General features: G+C 47.7%; 1 protein-coding gene across 4 annotated transcripts; it reads left to right on the top strand.

The window, feature by feature from the left end:
- The first annotated feature begins 153 nt into the window (after positions 1-153).
- On the top strand, positions 154-18,276 carry Abhd4 (abhydrolase domain containing 4, N-acyl phospholipase B). Of its 4 annotated transcripts, XM_040740742.1 has the most exons (8): positions 154-549; positions 2,591-2,695; positions 9,706-9,794; positions 11,500-11,872; positions 12,030-12,184; positions 13,869-13,980; positions 16,147-16,333; positions 16,913-18,276. In XM_040740742.1, the coding sequence occupies exons 3-8, from the start codon at positions 9,755-9,757 to the stop codon at positions 17,000-17,002; spliced, it is 957 nt and encodes a 318-aa protein (XP_040596676.1). In that variant the 5' UTR covers positions 154-549; positions 2,591-2,695; positions 9,706-9,754; the 3' UTR covers positions 17,003-18,276. The 4 variants fall into 4 exon arrangements, with proteins under 4 accessions (XP_040596676.1, XP_040596677.1, XP_040596674.1 ...); XM_040740743.1 differs by lacking the exon at positions 2,591-2,695; XM_040740740.1 differs by lacking the exons at positions 154-549; positions 2,591-2,695 and adding an exon at positions 6,615-6,721.
- The last annotated feature ends 218 nt before the right edge of the window (positions 18,277-18,494 follow it).

The following is an 18,494-nucleotide window of genomic DNA, read 5'->3' as shown; positions in this document are numbered from 1 at the left end:
CCTATTGGTCGGCCTTGGCGCGTCACAATGAGTGCGCAGACGCGGATTGCATCCCTACGCGGAGAACTACAGCCGGAAATAGGTTCACGCTCCTGCGTGTGGGCCTCTGCGGAGCTGGAGACGTGTACTAAATCTTTACTTCCGCCCCGCGTTGGTTGACGCCCACTGTTGCTCCGGCGACGAGATTTGTGACAGGAACACAGGGGAAAGGTTCCCCCGCTGACAGCGAAGCTTCCCAGAGAGTTCCGGCTCTCTTTGGTCCCCACTCACTCCCCTCCCCCCGTGCTGTCCACCGTGGTCAAACGTGAGAATCTGCTTAAGAGACCAAGCTGGCGGTCTAGGGATCCAACCTGCCTGGCCCTAATTCTCTTCAAAGCTCTGTCTGCAGATGCCTAGTGACAAATCGTTACAGCAGATCAAGCTCCTCCGCAGTGAGAACCATGCTTATCCCGGGCAAGCGCCGGTTTACACTGGCGGGTGAGGGTTGACCTCCACAGGATCCTGAACTAGAAGGCCGGATCAGGCCCTACGAAGAACCTAAGCCAGCAGGTATTCATCCATTCGACAAACGTTTGCTGGGTACCAACAGGACCGATACCTTGCGGCTAAGTTGTAGGGACATTCGAGCTAGTCAAACAGTCATTGTCTAAAAAGAGAGGTGGTCACTTGTGCCTAGAGTGCAGGGTCAGAGACAGCAGCAGTCCGTCCCAAACTGACGTCTTAAATCTGTTGTAATATCCCGAGATGGCAATGTTGAAAGGCTCACAAGAGCATGTCTGTCTGGTTCAGCACGACCCTCCCCCAAATCATTTTATAGAAAACGAAATGAAAGTTGGAGGTTTTAACTTAAAACTCAAGCTCTGTCTTCTAGTTTGCATTGCTTTTACGAGTTCACAATAACCAGACCTTCTAAACATAGTATCTCTCACCTTTCATTTGAAAATATCTACCCACTAGCTAAATGAGCAAAGTTTCTAAAACAGAAACTCAACAGCATTCCCTTGTCCCTTGCTACTTGTATTTAAACTGGAAACACTTAGCATCACAATCCTTTGAAGAGTAAAGAGCCTCGAGTAGGTTCCAGTCAATCATCTGTGTCCTTGGAAAGCCTTGGTCTGTTGGGAGAGGTAAATCTGTATTCACACAAAGGAGTTTGCCCTGTTTGAGAAGTTTAGCCTCAGTGCTTTGTGTTACTGTAGAGCAGGTGAGGACTCCTAGTCCACGTAACATGGCATGCATCTGCACTGAACTCTTCTCCCTGTCTCATCACAGGTAGGAGAGCAGATTGCTCTGGTACTCAACCTAAAACAAAGTGGGCCGAGTGGCTGCTGTTGACCATCTAGTTATGAATTCCTCAAGAAGTTTCCATACCCATCACTCCAGCTCTGGTTTAGCCTTTGATGCCAACTACCACCATTAACATCTCCATAGGAACTCCCCAGGAAGACCGAATCAGCACAAAACATTATTTATTGACACAATCACCACCGTTCTGAGACAAAGCCTTTCTAATACAATGAACTAAAGATTTTTCTCCATTACCTGACTGAATAAGAAAAAAGTTTTGTTCTGTGTTCGGTGTATGAACTTATCTAAACTGTCAATAGGAAATCATTCTATTGTTGGTTTTGAGTCGTGTGAGTCAGAACATTGGTATGTGTAAAAGTTCATGTGCTGAGTAGTAGATAAAAGTGCAAGTTCCAGAGTCACAAAGAGGGTTTTGAACTTGACTCCACCTACTACTAATTATCTAATTCCCAGCCTGATCACTTAGTGTTTAATCTGTGGTTTCCTTTTTCCTCTTCCTTTTGACGAAGTTCTTCTATGTAGCCTAGCCTGGAACTTACTATGTATTGCAGAGTGGATTCTAACTTGCAATCCTTCTGCCTCTGCCTACCCAGTGCTGAAATTACAGGCGTGCACCACTGTGACACCTAGGTCTCATTTTCCATTTCTATGACATGGAAGTAACAATACCTGGACCACTGCAATGTCGTATTAGGATTAAATGAGCTAATGGAAAACATTAAACATTTAACAAAGTGCATGGTGCATGGCAAATGTTCAGAAAGTGTTTGCTCTTATTAACAAGTATTCATTCTGATATGAACCATCTTTTTCCTCTTTTTCTCCAAACAATTAAAAGTCGGCCATACTGCGGAGCTCCAGTAATCTGGGCATACAAAAGATGGTACCAGGACTGCAAATCAGCTGGCTGGCAAAAGAAATTGGATTTAGAGTTAAGTCAGAAAACAGAGACAACCTTAGAGACTAAGGTGCTCAACAACATACGATGTGGGAGAGTGGAGGGGCAAGAGGTGGCCTTAATGGCAAAGTCCATGACTTGCAGCCTTTCTTCTGGGATAAGAAACCGTGTTCTCTACTGAGACAAATACAGTGCCTGAGTGTGAACAGGAAAAGACCCTCATAAACACCCTCCATGGGCAAAAGACTCTCAGTTGGTTCCCTTTGTATTTCACTTTGGCTGTGATTTTTTTTACACTTTGGTTCCAATTAGACCAAGACCCGTCATTCCTAGTTCTCTAACTCAGCAAATAAAGCATGCTGCTTGTTTGTTTTGTGGCCCTAGGAATCTAGCATGCTAAGCATATACTGGACCTCTGACCTATACCTCCATCACAGGATTCTTTTCGAAAAGAAAACTATAATGGAATCAACTTTCAGTCAACACAAAGTGAGTTTTCTCAACTATGGCATCTTCTGATCAAGCCATGTATGTCTCCATGAATCTGTCTCCCTTTCTCCAGTCATTCCTGCCATGTAGCAACTCAGAACCCTTTGATTTCCTTCTCTCCTAGCTCTCTGGGGGACCCTATAAAACTCCAATCTTGCCAGGTGTGGTGGTGCACACCTTTAATCCCAGCACTTGGAAGCAGAGGCAGGTGAATCTCAGTTAGTTCAAGGCCAACCTGGTCTACAAACTTGAGTTCTACCCAGAGAAACTTTGTCTCAAACAAACAAACAAGCAAAAACCCACACACACAAAAGCCTCTTCTCTGGAAAAAAATCATTTGTCATATTTTCCTTTATGAGAGTAGCATTTACCTTTGCAGAGGGTTCCTAAGACTTATTGAGCTCCCTACAATGGATCTGAAAGCACCATGTTTAAGCCGAACTACCCTGTCAGTAGAATTTTCTTTAATGAAAATGTCTGTACTGACAACAAGGCACGTGTGGCTACCCAAGCAATAGAAATATAGATAAGAGTAACCAAGGAAAATTTATTTGTTCTTTGTTCATTTAAAACTAAGCCAGAGACTGGATGGGTGGCTCAGCAGTCAAGAATGCTTGCTGCTCTTACAGAGGACCTGAGTTCAGTTCCCAATACTCAGGTCAGGCAGTTCACAAACACCTCTAACTCTAGCTCTAGGGGAATCCGACACACTGTTTTGGCCTGTGTGGGCATTCTCTCTCATGTGTACCTAACTCACCCGAGTGTGCACACACACACACACACACACACACACACACACACACAATTGAATATTTAAAAAAAATTAAGCCACATGCAGCTATCACTGGCCAGAGGACTTTGAAGCTGTGTCAGTCCCTGTGTTGAGTCTAAGACTCATCTTGTTCATTCAAAGGTCAGCAGTACCCATTTGAAGGAATGATGCATTCCTTCCAGGGCTGGGCTGTTTCAGCTTATCTGCTCACCTACTTTTGGAGTGTTTAATGTTGACTTGTAGGCACAGGAAAAGGGGGTTGACCAATTAGATTCTATTCCTAAAGACTATATTAATAGGGCTGCCGAGATCTCAGAGGTTGAGAACACTGGTTACTCTTGTGGAGAACCTGGGTCTGGCTCCTAGCACCAACAAGGAGGCTAACAGCCACCATACCTCCAATTCTAGGAGATCAGCAAGTATGCTTGTGGTACACATTCGAGCAAAACACTTACACATAAAATAATCTTAAATTTAAAGAATACAATACTTTAATAGCACTCAAACCATTTATTGTTAAATCATAACCTTATAGACATATGTGCACATCATGTGTCTGGACTTCAAGAAGGGAAAATACATTTTTCTCTCTAGAGGTCTGACTAGCTAGGTGCAAAGTGTCCATTTCATTGCATATAATTCTAGCAGATCTACCCAACCCTGAGTTATCTCAGTTCTGGGGATACCTTAAGGATAAATTTAGTTGTAAAAGGCATTTTCCATATATTCAAATTTCTTCCTTCTAAACAAATATTACAGTGGGAAATTATGCTAAAGCTGACTTGGCACACATAGAGACAGAATGAAAATGCTCTCTGCACTATAATGAGATATATTCTAGAATCTAAAATGTTCCAGTTCCACCTGATCCGCCTTGCCTCAAAAAGACCCGCATTTTATAGGTTATCAGGAAAGTGACAGCTTTTGTTATCCTGTGAAAACAGCCCAGGATTTCTATATGGTGTCATTTGGATTATAGCCCTCAAATCCTTCATTCTGTAGACAACCATTCATGCATCTGCTTATGAAACTACTCATTCATCTATCCAGGTGCCAAGCACCTACCTTGACCACCTGCCCTAGGTGCTGAGAGCAAAGCAGTGTTCTAGATAGGCAAGTTTACCCACAAAACTTAGTCTCATGGAGGGAAACATGAGTAAGAAGAATGCAGCATGCTTCCATGGTGCTCTGAAGGAAATAGTCATGTGGTAGAGTGTGGAGGTCTCCTTTAGAATGGGAGAAGCTATCACTGAGTTTGAACTACATAGTTGCCAGCTCCCAAAGCCAGCCTGGGAAAGTCTGTGGGGACCACCAAAAAAGGTCATTTCCTTTCTTTTTATTGGATTCTTTGTACCAACATGTTTGACTTTGAACAGAAGATGTAACCTTTTAGAGTAAGTTTGCTAAATGCTTCCTTGAAGTATCTTAGTTAATTCTCACAAGACACAATCCAAAGGAAGAAGCAACCTGATAAAATGACTTGCCCAAGATCAGGAAATGTATAATTGGCAAAGCCAAGAACTTGAACTTGGCCCAGACTAATGACCATAGGCTCCATGCTTTTAATTAGTTAGTGGGTCTCCTGGAACACCAGCACCATCAATGCTTCTGAAAAATTGCAGCTTTCTAGCCCCCAAACAAACTAGGACCTGAGGAATCGGGAGCCTGAGTTATTAACAGGCTTCACAATGGTTTCATGTACTGAATTTTAGGACCATTCAACTTGGCTAAAAGAATGAATGAAAATTTTTGAAAATTCCAGTTCTGTTAAACTTTAAACCCTTATAAAGATCAGTTTAACACTGTTTTAAGAAGAATATCAGAATCTGCTAGGTCTTTCAAGAAGACCAAAGAAAAAATACTTTAGGACTTGGAACATAGCTCAGTGGACAAAGTGCCTACTTGGCAAGCAGGAAGCCCTGGATTCAGTCCCCATCCTGAATCACCATGCCTGCCAGCACACACCATAATCCCAGCACTCCAAAATTAGAAAAAGGAGAATCAGAAGTTTGAGGTCATCCTCAGATACACATCAAGTAGGAGGCCAGTCTGGGATGCATCACACACACACACACACACACACACACACACACACACACACACACACACTGTGTATATGTATATAAAATCTCAGAAGAAGTAGGAAGGAAAGAGGGAAAAAAAGAAAGGTACTTATGTAAATTTCTCTTTCCTGAGTGGATAATCTGGGATGGAGCTGCTCCAGGGATGGCACACCCTTTTACCAGTTCAAATGAATTCTGTGGCCAATTTCAAGATTTGGCTCTTCCGCAGAACCGACCTGAAATGTGCTCAGAGCTTCTGTGTGAAGTCATGTCACATCCCACAATCCTGTGTCCCACACCTACATACATGAAGCATGCCCAGCCTTACATATTAGTCCTTTAACTGGCCCTCCTGGGGGGCGGGAAGTCCTCCAAGTGAAAGCAGGATCGAGATACTTTTTCGTTAGAAAACTAGGTTGGCCAGACATCCCCAGAGCAGTGGAATGTTTATCTTGACAGATGTCAAACCTCTGTTTAAAGCTGTAAATACAGGATGTCCCAAGTAGTGCATGGAGCATACTTAGTCTTAAAAAATGCTTTCTGTCTCAAACTCAAATTTACCTAGGCGGTTTTGTTTTGTTTTGTTTTGTTTGTGTGTGTGTGTGTGTGTGTGTGTGTGTGTGTGTGTGTGTGTGTGTTTGGAATCTGGAAATCTTGGGTTACAATATCCATGGCCCGTTTATAAGGAGCAACCTATGATGTCCCCACGGACACAAACCATTTCAACAGGACTGGGAAAGGCAGGTGAAGCATCAGGGACCCGAGCTGTAGCGGGAAGCTTCAGAGTGTGAGGGAAAGAAGAGGCAGCTCCTTCACTCTTTGAGAGAGAGGCAGAGGCGGGGCTGGTGACTTTCCAGTGACAGACTCGGAGTTTTGAACTACCTGTCTCCCTCGCTGTCCGCCAAAGGTGGGTGATGCGGATTAGGACCCTACTTTTTCTAGACCCTACCCTGGACGCAGGGTAGCGGGAGCGAACAGAAGCGCCCAACTGGTTCCAGCCCCGGCAAAGTGCAGCCCCTCAGGCCAGGGGCGCCGGTTCTTGAACCCCACTAGCGGCCTATGCCCCGCCTCCGGCTCCGCCCCCTTTGTTATCCGATACTTCCCTGGGTCAGCTGGTTCTGGCGTCAGGATGGGCTGGCTCAGCTCGACCCGGCAGGGCTTGTTTACTATGGCTGATGATCTGGAGCAGCAGTGAGTTACTCCTGTCCGTTTCTCTTTCTATCTCTGTCTGTCTGTCCGGGCCAGGATCCGGGGACTGTCTGTCGTTGCGGACAGCTTCAGACTTCCCCGCCTTTCCTTTTCAGGTTGGCTTCCAGGGAGGGATGGGGTGCGCTGAGGAGGCTGCGGAGCTGGGGGGGCGCTGAGGGATGAGCTTGCATGCAGCCTGGGGATTCTGACTTTCCACTTAGTCTTCGCGAGCTCCCCTTGGTAACACAGTTTGATTGGTGGTGATGTGCGAGGGGTTAGCTTGCTTTTCCCGCCCCCAAAGCAAGCTTGAGAGACGCGGACGTGGGGGCAGCAGCCGGGTGCTTGTCGAGACTTGCTCCGGGACTGAAGTCGTGGGTGTGAAAGGCCCTGAAGGAGAAGGCATGGGAAGGAGGGAGAAGTCTCCTCTGTGTTGGGACTAGTGTGGAACTGGCATGCAATTTCCTTTAGCCCTTGGCCGCCTTGACACGTTCTGCTTCTAATCCTAGTTGATGATGTTTTTAATCATTATAAACACGTTTACTGCAGTGGTTTCAGAATTAGGTTTGTTAGATTGGGTGGGAGGAATACCGCTATCCAAGGGCATCAAGTTTGGGTCGCCACCTGTGGGTGGTGAGACGATGGTTTAATAGGATCAGGAAAAAGTTGCTCAGAGAGAATGACTCAGCTCCAAGGGTTTCATGGGAACAGGGCCTTCCCTTGACCTAATATTTGTCCTTTTGGCAGAAGGAATTAACTTTGTAACAATAGTAAATAGTAGCTTAGGGAACTTGAAGGAACTGCCCAGGAGAGCATTGCTTTCTAAGAGGAAACTTACAATGCCTACAGTGCCTCGGGGAAACAGCATTAGAGGCAGCAAAGATGCAGGCCATTCAGCTCTGTTTTACAACACCGCAGCAGATGCTGGTGCCCATAGAAGTTCAGGGACGTGTTCAAGATGACCAGGGTCTGGGACAGGTTCTCACCCACCACAGAACTGCTCTGTTACTCCATTAGGGTGAGGCACCACCCAGGCCGGGCTAAGGCCATGGGTGAAGGGCTTTGTACTCTGCCTTACTCTCCCCTCCTCAGCTCCTCCCTCCCTCATAGCACTGGCACAGTGTGACAGGCACTGTTGCCTGTTCTCTTTCTGGATCGGGTTTTGGAGAAGAAAGGCAAAGGTGTACACATTGTTCCCTGCACCCCGCACCCCCACCCCTTCCAGAAATGTGTGGACCACACTGCTGTCTGTAGGACAGCATTTCTCTTGAGCTCTGCTGTAGATATGTGGGGCTCAAGTGTCATGATCTGACTTGTTATAGTTTCTACAATGCAGACAGGAAGTTTCTTTTCTGAGACTGTGGTCCTGGTACCGGTGCTTCATACAAGGGATTCTGGTAGACTGTTCAGAGGGTCCTAGGTGTCCCTAGAATTACATTGGTTGAGTCTGACAGCGTTCATCTGCCCAAAGTCATTGGTGTACCACTCCCACAGCAACACTAGGTTTTCTTTCAAACCTCAAATTTTCATTGAGAGTAGCTACTTAAAAATGGCAATAATATATACAGGTAATGATTCATCTGAGGGAAAATAATGTTGATTTGGGGTTTATCGGTGCTAAGCACTAGTCTATATGCTTTAGATGTTAACTCATGAAGTTTTTAGAAACTTGTGAGGTAGATACAATTACCTCCCATTTAAGGCTGAAGAAACTGAGACAGTAAATTAATGTGCCACAGTCTCATTGCTGGTAAGTGGCCATGCTGAGATTAGAACTCTAGTTTCTGGCTTTAGATCACATTCCCTTCAGAAAACAGAAATAAAATGTGGGTTTGTACTGGAGTGTTCAGATATGACTTCAAAAAGCAGAGGCCGGAAGACCCTTTTATAACTTGCTGGTGACCTTTCTGGGATCAGACTACCACCTGTGCTGTAGAGGCTGGGCTAGGTGATTTCCAAGAAAACATCCTAATCTAAAGTCTGCCTCACACGATGATCAGGATGCCCATTGTGTATGCTATGAGTAGATGGGATGGTTCCTACTTGTCTTCTCATGCTCATACCCATAGGCCCCTACTGCAGCTTCTGACCACCATCCTATAGCCTTCTCCCAGGTAGAGCTCACCAAAGAAGTATAACATGAAACATAGGGAAGGTAGAATAAGAACTGTAATTCACTGAGCAATTAAATTTGTGGCAGGTACCTGACAAGGTTCCTTTCGTATCTAGAGTTCAAAGCTAGTCTATTTATCAGTGGCAGATCTGTGATTCAAATCCAGGACCTCTGTTTACTCCAGAACCAGGGCTTGTAACCTTCGTGGCTTAGTCACTGGGTGTGAAGGAGAAAACAGTGAGTTACCAGTTTTACTCTAGGACATAGGTAAGCTCTCTTCTCACTTCACAACCAGAAAAATAGGCCAGAGGCAACCTGTATCTCTCAGTGACATTAGGACATGAACTCAGATAACCCACTCCTGCTCCCTGCCTACCCCAGCTCCAAGTTCAGGGCTAATGGATTTCGCAATCAGAATAGCAGGCACATACTTCCAGAAGCATGGAAGACAACAGATGGTGTGGGAATTGGTCCGTCCTATCCTAAAAGAACAGCTAGTTCTGGGGGTGGCAAAGAGTAATGGAAATATTAGTTAAAGTCACTCCCTCTCACTTTGGAATTTCCATGAACATAAATATGATAACAAGTCAAAGAGGGGAGTTGTAAAGCTCCAGGAAGATAATAAACGTGGAAAGTCAAGTTTTGTGGACATGGTGTTCTGATTATCTACGAAAGGCCATTGTTAACAGCCATTGCCAAGGAAGAGTAACATTATATCAGACTGCTAAGGCATTGCTGCCACTGAAGGCCATGAAGGACGGCCTCCTGAGGCTGGGAAACACCTTGTTCCCTTGATAACTCCTGGAGCTGTCAGCAAGGCTGAGGACATCAGAGCTTCCTTTTCAGCGTTGTCAGCAAGTGCCTCTCTATCTTGTAGGCCTCAGGGCTGGCTGAGTAGCTGGCTCCCCACTTGGCGCCCCACTTCCATGTCTCAGCTGAAGAATGTGGAAGCCAGGATCCTCCAGTGTAAGTAGAGGGGGCAGTTTGCTCCTCCCTTTAAAGTCTGGAAAGGGCACAAGACTTTCCCCAGGCCCACTGATTCCTGATGAACAGTGCATGGGCCAGAGGCAAGAAACTCCGTGGTTTGAGGGGAGAGACAGACAGGACACAGTATTCCACCACACTGGTCCCTCAACTCCCTAGGCCTCTGGTAACCCCTCCTACATCCTACAGCTTCATCCTGAACCCTATACGTTCCAATGTGCATTAACGCACGCATATTCCACCCCACCCTTCATCTTTTCCTATCCATTTTTCCTCTCTTCTAAACACATAGCTAAGCACGTTTTAATTCAGCCCCTTCCTGTGTATCTAATATTGCTGTTTCCTGCCTTCCACTCAGGTGTAGCCTACCAGCTGTCTGGTTACCACAGTGATTTGAAGTTCACACAGACCAGATGCCATGAGCAATATTGAAGAAGGGTGACTAGCCTTTGGTTCAAACAAGACCCTGAGGTCATACCTCCCTATACCCCCATCCCATCCTGATCACCTGCTGCTCTGCCCAGCTGGAGCTACTTTCTCTGGGCTTTAAACCTCCATCCAGATGCAGTCTGACTCACACAGGAAGCTCTTACATATGACTATTGCCACACTAGCAGAGAGAGGGGGAGGGAGGAGAGAGAAACCTGCCCAGCTCAATGTCTAAGAGGAGTAAACCCTTGGCTCAACCTATTCCCATCACCACCTCTACCTGGCTAGACCACAGTTCTCTCTGCTCTCTGTTGTCTCCAAACACATGCATATTTAAGAACAATGAGTTCAAGAGTTGTATGACATAAGAGACCCAAAGGGAATCTTTTCAGAAATAATATGATCCCTTTTATTGCCTACAGACCAAATGGTCTACAAATTTCACTTGGATTTGAATTCACTAGTATGTGAAGTATAAAAGAGAAACTACCCTGGTACTTATTAAGTCTTTGAGAATGATTACATAAAACTTGTCATTGGGAAGATATCATTCTCATTTCCCATACTACAAGAACAACTGGGGATTTATGCCTAAGAACAGGGTCAGTACATGGAAATCACTAAAGACATCAAGAGCAGGGAGTTCTTTCTGAGTAGATTCAGCAAGATTCTTGCTGAAGAAAAGTCAAGGACTTACACATCAAAATCAAAGGTAGAAGCCAAAGGACTGGATCAAATCTAAAGACCAGGGTAGGGAAAGGGGCTTGCCTTGCTAATCTGGTTTAGGATTCCGGCTAAGGAAGCTGGAGATGGTTGGGGGCTGTTTAAGTTCACATTTTGTTCCTGAGATAAAACATTGACCAAATCCCTAAGTTCACTTTTTGTTCCTGAGATAAAACATTGACCAAATCAAACTTGGGGAGGAAAGGTTTATTTGGCTTAGAGTTTACAGTCCATCATGAAGTTTAGAAGCCAGGGCAGGAATCTGGAGGCAGGAACTGAAGCCGAGGCCTTAGAGGGGCACAGCTTACTGGCTTGCTCCTCCTGGCTTCCTCAACTTGTTTTCTCTTTATTTATTTTTGTTTTTTGAGACAGGGTTTTTCTAGTGGCCTGGCTGTCCTGGAACTCACTATGGAGACCAGGCTGGCCTCCTAAGGTGACCTTTAGGAAGAGAAAAAATGAAGTGTAGTCCAGGCAAAATGTCTATGCTCTCAGGACACATTCTTGTTGGTTTACCCTGGAATTCTTCCCTTCCCAGGTCTCCAGAACAAGTTCCTGGCCCGTTATGTTTCCCTCCCAAACCAGAACAAGATCTGGACGGTGACTGTGAGTCCAGAGCAAAAGGACCGCACACCTCTGGTGATGGTACATGGCTTTGGGGGCGGTGTGGGCCTCTGGATCCTCAACATGGATTCGCTGAGTGCCCGCCGCACACTCCACACCTTTGATCTGCTTGGCTTTGGGCGAAGCTCAAGGCCAACATTCCCAAGGGACCCAGAAGGAGCTGAAGATGAGTTTGTGACCTCAATAGAGACATGGCGGGAGACCATGGGAATCCCCACCATGATCCTCCTGGGGCACAGTTTGGGGGGATTCCTGGCCACGTCTTACTCTATCAAGTACCCAGAAAGGTAATGCCATGCTACCCTCCTCCCTCATGAGCTGGCTCCCTGCCTCAGTAGGCACATTCCAATATTTGTTTCCAGTAATACTCTCATTTCCCAGCAATTTAAGCCATGATACCTCCAAGAAAATACAGTGTATCCTCTATTTTTCCTGTTAATATAGAGTTAAACACCTTATCCTGGTGGACCCATGGGGCTTTCCCCTACGGCCAACTGACCCCAGTGAGATCCGTGCACCTCCAACGTGGGTCAAGGCTGTGGCATCTGTCCTGGGACGTTCCAATCCACTGGCTGTTCTTCGAGTGGCTGGGCCTTGGGGTGAGTCACCTCCAGAAGAACTCTGTCTCTAAATTGAGGCCACCCCATTCACCACAGCTTGCCTGGGTGTACCTGGTGTCCTATCATCCTTTGTTCATTAAACAGAGGCCTGACCTGACCTGGTACTGTCACCCAAACCTGATAGTCAGGACAGATCTCTTCATTGGAGGTTTCAGGTGACTGATACATTCCCCCCACCATCTGCATCAGCAGATAGAACAGAATGGCTGCCTTATGTGTTGGCAGATCCCAGAGGAAGAAAGGCGCTAGCTATGACGTGTGCCCTCTCTGCTGTGAGTTTGTGTGACAGACAGCCTGCCAGTGACTCGGGTGCAGTGACCACCACTGGGTCCCATTGCAGGGCTCACCAGCACCTACAGCAAGAAGGGTTCTGAACCTCGGTTCTAGTAGCACAGTACAGACAAGTCCCTCTGAGCCGTGGGCTGCTGTAGGATCCAGAAGATTCTCTGTGAAAGAGACAGAAAGCGCAGGGCGCACTGTAGGGTGTGTGTCGGAGGCTCTGCATTCCCCCTCACGCTGCCACAGGCTTCCCTCCCTTTGAGGAGCTTTTTACCCCGTGAAGTGAAAAGCAGATCCTATCGAAAGGTTGGCGCCCTGTATTGTTCTGATAGCTTTCGTTTGTACAGAAATGTGAGCAGTTGCTTGTTACAGTGGCTGAAGCAGAGTGGCTCCTAAGAAGAGTGGGGGTGGCCACCGATGTAGAGGAGAGCTCTGGAAGAAGGGGAGCAAGCAAGGGTACAGATGCCAGAGGAGCAGGCGGGCAGAGGGCTAACCTCAGAGAGCAGTGACTCCAGCAGACTCCCACCATCCTCCCTGCCCTAACCATTCTCCTCTTTCCTGGCCTTGGGCCTGGCCAGGCTCATCCAGGGCCTCAGCTACTGTGTTGAGGACAGTCTTGGAGGATTGTGTCTGAGGATGGCAGGGCCTGTGGCTATATTCAGTGCGTCTCCCCAGACGCCTGCCAGGCCAGAGAAAGAGGCAGGCCCAGTGCTCACAGACTACCTGCATGCTTATCGCCTATATGTGCACTGTGCTGAAAGGCGCAGTGGCCCGAGCCTGGGCCAGCTAAGGTCACCTTTCCATGTGCCAGATCTGTTACAGCCTGAAAATGATAGTTTCGTCTGCTACCTTCAGAAGAGTAAAAAGCCATGAAGGTTCCCATGGAGTGGGGTGGGGGGCACACAGCTCCTCACAGAACTTGTGAACCTGCTGGAAGTCCTGGGAATTCCTGAAATGAAAATTGCCTGGTTCCTTGGGCATGTTAGGCTGCCACTGAACTCTTGGTGACCAGCGGTCATCTGCTTCCCAGCGGGCTTCTTCACTCTGTCATGTTACATGCATAAAGGAAATAAATGCTTAGAGAGGTAAATTTGCTTAAGTTTGTTTAAACATAAGCAGGCAGGAGTTTATCCTCCCCACCCGCACTAGCCGCTCCATGGGTTTTGTGGGTTTGGTTTGGGTGGTGGTAGTAGTTGTTCTGTGGTATGAGCTTAAAGTAGGGGTAGTAGTTGTTCTTTGGTATGGTCTTAAAGTAGGGTCTCACTGTGTCACCTGACTGACCTTGACCTTGAAACAATCCTCCTGCCTCTTCGTGCTGAGGGCTGGAATTGCATGCGCGGGCCACCACACCCAGCATCAGGCTGTTTCTTTGATCCCCTCCCAGGACCTGGGCTGGTGCAGAGATTCCGTCCAGACTTCAAGCGCAAGTTCGCAGACTTCTTCGAGGATGACACCATCTCAGAGTACATCTACCACTGCAATGCACAGAATCCCAGGTAAGGGCGGCTCCCAGGGCCAGCCCCGGGCGATGGCTTAAAGAACTGCAGTCTTCCTCTGTTCTTCTGCAAAACCAAACTCAGGGGACACAAGCACCAGCAGGCTTGCTCATTTCCAGAGAGTTCCCTAGGGATGGTCACTAAAGGTATAGAAGATAATAGATTCACGTAACCAAGCTCTCCCTCTCCAGAGGAAGACCTCATGGCTTCCCTGGGGATCAGCAACTGGCCTGATGAGCACCAGTGTGGGAAACATTTAAAAGGCAGCTTTTAACTGAAAAAGTGATTAAAAAAACATTTTTGTTGTTGGGTTTTGGTTTGATTTTATCGGCAAACGTGACTTTCGTTTGCTTGTTTGTTTTTGAAGCAAATAGAGAAAGAAAAGTCTTTGTCCATCTACAATCTTCAATTTCTAAATTCCCGCATTTTCAGTTTAATATGTTGTATAATATTGCTTCAGAGAGACTCCTAGAATATGTCCCCTTGTATACATACATGTCACATACCTATAGAATACATGTCTGGAATACATTCAAAGAAAGATATGTATTTATTTCAATTACATGCACTATGAAATAGCTTAGAATTGTCATAAAAATTCTTTCCCTCTTTTAGAGGTATAGAAGTATCCTGAGAACTGTGAGAAGTTCTCATCTGTGGCTACTCACAGCAAGCTCCAGAAGCTTGCTGACCTGCAGTTTTGGCAGCATTGACAGCCAGCACAGAGCCAGGAAAGTAATCTTCTCCCACAGCCAGACCCTGTAAGAGGCTGATACCAGCAGGTCACATTAGTAGCTCCACCCTGTGGAGCCCTCACCCTGACTCTGCAGGAGCCACAGACACCACCCACCTCTTTCCAAGCCTGTCCTAGTCACTGTGGGCCCAAGGCAGTGAGGAAGGCGAGCTGGGCCTTCCAGTCATGGTGAGCATTAGTCTCAGTACAGTGTGGGAACCAGTATTGCATGTGATTGTAGCTCACGGCGGGGTCCTGGTTAGACAGTGCACCACAGGAACCTCAGCAGTCAAAGCAGGCACCCTCAGTTTCCTGCTCTGCCTCCTCTCAGCCCCTGTGGGCTCATCATCAGCCCATCAGGTGGCCAGCTCTTATTCTGTCCCTCCAGCCATCACTCTGTTTTGTAACACTGACAAGTTTTCAGTGATTCCCATCAGCCCTTTGGAAAATGTGAACTCTGGCCACAGGGAAAATGCCTGCGTAGTACTTTCTTCACTCCACCTAGACTTAGGAGCTCTGTATACATCTTAATTCTTTCCATCTTGACCTAAGAAAGTAGACATAGTTCCCTCCAGTTTGTATATGAGAAAATCAGATGCTAAGAAGACATCATCTAAATTCATGTCTGGCACTGCAGAGTCTGTAATGCAGTGTCTCCTGGAGGTGTTCTCTGCTTCTTCTGGCATAGACAGAATTCATCTTGGGGTGCAGAAGAAACCAGAAATGTCACTACACTGAACAGGCAGAGCCCAGGAGGGAACATTGTCCTCCGCCTCCCCACCTCCCACAAGAGCTGCAAGCTAGTTGGAAAGCTGGCTTCTGTCCCAGCCTCTCACAAACCTGATATGGAGACTGAATTCGCATTTGTGTCCCCAGCAGGAGCTGCGGGTCCCCGGTGTCCACTCCTCATCCCAGAGTGTCTGTAGCACATCCTTCTCGGTATAGCACCCACTCTTCAGGCTCACCTCTAGTGAATCTCCCTCCATCTCCTGAGCAGCTAAGCTCTTACCCATGCTCTGTAGCTCTGACCCCCTTTCATAGTCCTTGGGACATTCTAAGTTAAAGCACAGTCATCAGATTGTTTCCTTAGCCACTGCCTTCTGAAGATATAAGCAACAGTGCTAGCTCCAAGCAGGGTAGGCACAGCAGCCATCTGTCTGCTTCCCGTGCCCCTTCACCCAGCCCAGGTGTAAATACATGTTGCATAAATACTCGCCATGTTCTTGGACAGCTCTCTATGTCATGGGGGTTTTCACAAGCATGCCCTGAGGCATGTCACTCATCTCTTAATCTCGTTAATATTTCATGAGCCAGCACTGGCTATGAGGAGAATATAAAGACAGTATAAGTCCAGCCTCGGGAAAGCCGCGCGTTGACATTTTCTGCTCCAGGGTTTGTTTCCCTGTCAGTTGCTCCCTGTTTTGTTCTGTCAGTGGGGAAACGGCATTCAAAGCCATGATGGAGTCCTTTGGCTGGGCCCGGCGCCCCATGTTGGAGCGAATTCACTTAATTCGAAAAGATGTGCCCATCACCATGATATATGGGGCTAACACCTGGATAGACACCAGCACAGGGAAGAAGGTGAAGATGCAAAGGCCCGACTCCTACGTCCGGGACCTGGTAGGTTGGCTTGCCAAGAAGTGGGGGCTGCAGTGGACAGTGGGTGGGAAAGTCTTGGGTGACAAAGGGTGATCAAAATCAGAATGAAAATATACAGATGAAATAGAGCACTGGCTTTGAAAGCCACCACCCTGCTAGATAGTTAGGAAGTTCCTTTTTCTGTGCAGTTGAGTTAAACTTAAAGGCAGGTTCCTGATGAGCAGGCATGTGCTTCTGTTCCAGACCTCCAGCCTCCCCATCCTCCCTACTAAGCCAGAGCAGCAGGCTGCATAGCAGAGGTTGCAGTGAAAGACTTCCTGCCACACGCCTGTCTCCTGCACCTCCCATCCCCACTGAGCCACCTATGGTCCTGTCTCCTGCAGGAAATAAGCAGTGGTGGGGTCTGTGAGCGGGAAAGACAGTGGGTGTCCCCCTAAAATAAAATGGCTTTTGACATCCATTGCTTCCCAAAAGGATGTGCAGCATCCAGAGGAAAGGTAGTGTCTTCCTTCTGAGGAGAGCTGAGGGCCTTGGGGGTGGAGAAAAAACTGGTGTGACCACTTCCCAGTGCTGGACTTAAGAGCTGTCATCTGTCCACAGGAGATCGAGGGTGCGTCTCACCACGTCTATGCCGACCAGCCACACATCTTCAATGCTATGGTGGAAGAGATCTGTAACTCGGTTGACTGAGCTGCTCTGAGAGGAAGAGGAGGAAGCAAGAGTTGCCGTCACCTCCCTGTCTTAGTCACCTGTGTCCTTTTCTCACCAACTAACACATGCCAGCCAGGCAGAGCGGGCTGTTCCCGAGACAGGACCACAGTGGAAAAGATCCCGTGCTGAGGGCAAGGGGCAGAACCCACAAGAGGCCTTGAACTCCCCGCTCTGGGAAGAGCATAAAGGGTTGCCTAGTGCCACCCATCTCTCGACACCAAGCGTTACCAGGTGGTGATTATGAGGAGGTTACACAAGCCATGCCGTCTCCCCGCGTGGCCTTCCCTTCCTCTGGCGAGGAGGGATCCCAGCAGCCTTTCTAGTTTGGGAATGTGTCTGAGTGGGTTCCATACCGCAACATCTCTCTTCTCATCACTCCATGCCTCTATCCAAACCCAGTTCCCACTTACCCACCAGGAGCAGCTCAGTTCACCTGCACAGCCCCTTCGTGACCTTGGAGGTCACACCCCAGCCCTTACTGGCAGATGAGGAAGGAGATGGGGTAGGAAGGACAGAGCACAGCTCTGCATGATGGCTTCCGGCACATGTTGCAGGCCTCATCCACTAAGGTTCCATGCAGACACCACTGCTGTGGAGCTGGTTTCAAACTAGTCTTGCTCCATATTGTAACCTGTTACACAGGTACACTGTTGTCTTGCCCTGTGTCTCAGTCCTGGTTGCCTAAATTGGGACACTCGAGACCCTTTCCCCTTCTGCCTCCCACTGTGAGGCTCTAAGCCTCTTCTGTGCCTTGGGCCCTGAAGCCCCATGTGTGGTATAGAGCAAAGACGGCTCCTGGTGGAGACGGGAACGGCCCTTCTCCCTAGAGTCTTGTCTGGGTTCACACAGTCCACAAGCACCTGCAGCATTTTCTACACAGCCCCAGAGCTGGGGTCCCTGAGAGCCCCGGGCAGGGCTCACTGAGGAGCTCTAACCCAGCAGTTCTCTGTCCTCATCAGTCACAAAATGCTGTCACTGCCTGACCCTCCAGCCTGCCATTGGTCTCCATGGTCTCCAACTCATGCAGCTTCAAAACTGCCCATCAGCCCTCTCCCGTGGATCTCATTCCAGGTCCTGCTCTAAGGCTCTGGGTACTAGGCTGGGCCTGGCCCCGGAGGCAGGGCTGCTCCTGCCTGCCCCTCTTTTATAAAGCCAACCCTTTCACCTGAATAGTATTAACTCCTGGTGCTTTGTACTACCGGTCCAGCTGCCTCGGGCTCCTTTTCTATATTAATAAAGAAGAGTAAAAACGGTTGGTTATGAAGATGTTTACTATTGATCCAACAAGACCACTGAGTGACTGCCTCACAGCAGTCCATGTGGTTTAGTCCCCAAACGAGAATGGAACCAAAGAGGCACCACTTCCGTGCCGCTCCCCCTCACAGACGGTCTCAGACAGCCCAGGCATGATGGAGGCCTTAGTCCAAAGCACAGACGGCCCTTAGTCCAAAGCACAGACGGCGTACGCCTC

This window comes from Mesocricetus auratus, unplaced genomic scaffold, assembly GCF_017639785.1.
Source record: "Mesocricetus auratus isolate SY011 unplaced genomic scaffold, BCM_Maur_2.0 Super-Scaffold_100707, whole genome shotgun sequence".
Taxonomy (NCBI): domain Eukaryota; kingdom Metazoa; phylum Chordata; class Mammalia; order Rodentia; family Cricetidae; genus Mesocricetus; species Mesocricetus auratus.
The sequence above is the reverse complement of the archived record's forward strand: the minus strand, read 5'-3'. Positions and strand labels throughout refer to the sequence as shown.

Bases quoted from the DNA above. Each gene is read 5' to 3' on its own strand.
- Abhd4 (XM_040740740.1), top strand. From the start codon at position 6,660: ATGGGCTGGCTCAGCTCGACCCGGCAGGGCTTGTTTACTATGGCTGAT. The intron at 6,722-9,705 runs GTGAGTTACTCC...TCTATCTTGTAG, and splicing joins GCTGATGATCTGGAGCAGCA to GCCTCAGGGCTGGCTGAGTA. The intron at 13,981-16,146 runs GTAAGGGCGGCT...TTGTTCTGTCAG, and splicing joins TGCAATGCACAGAATCCCAG to TGGGGAAACGGCATTCAAAG.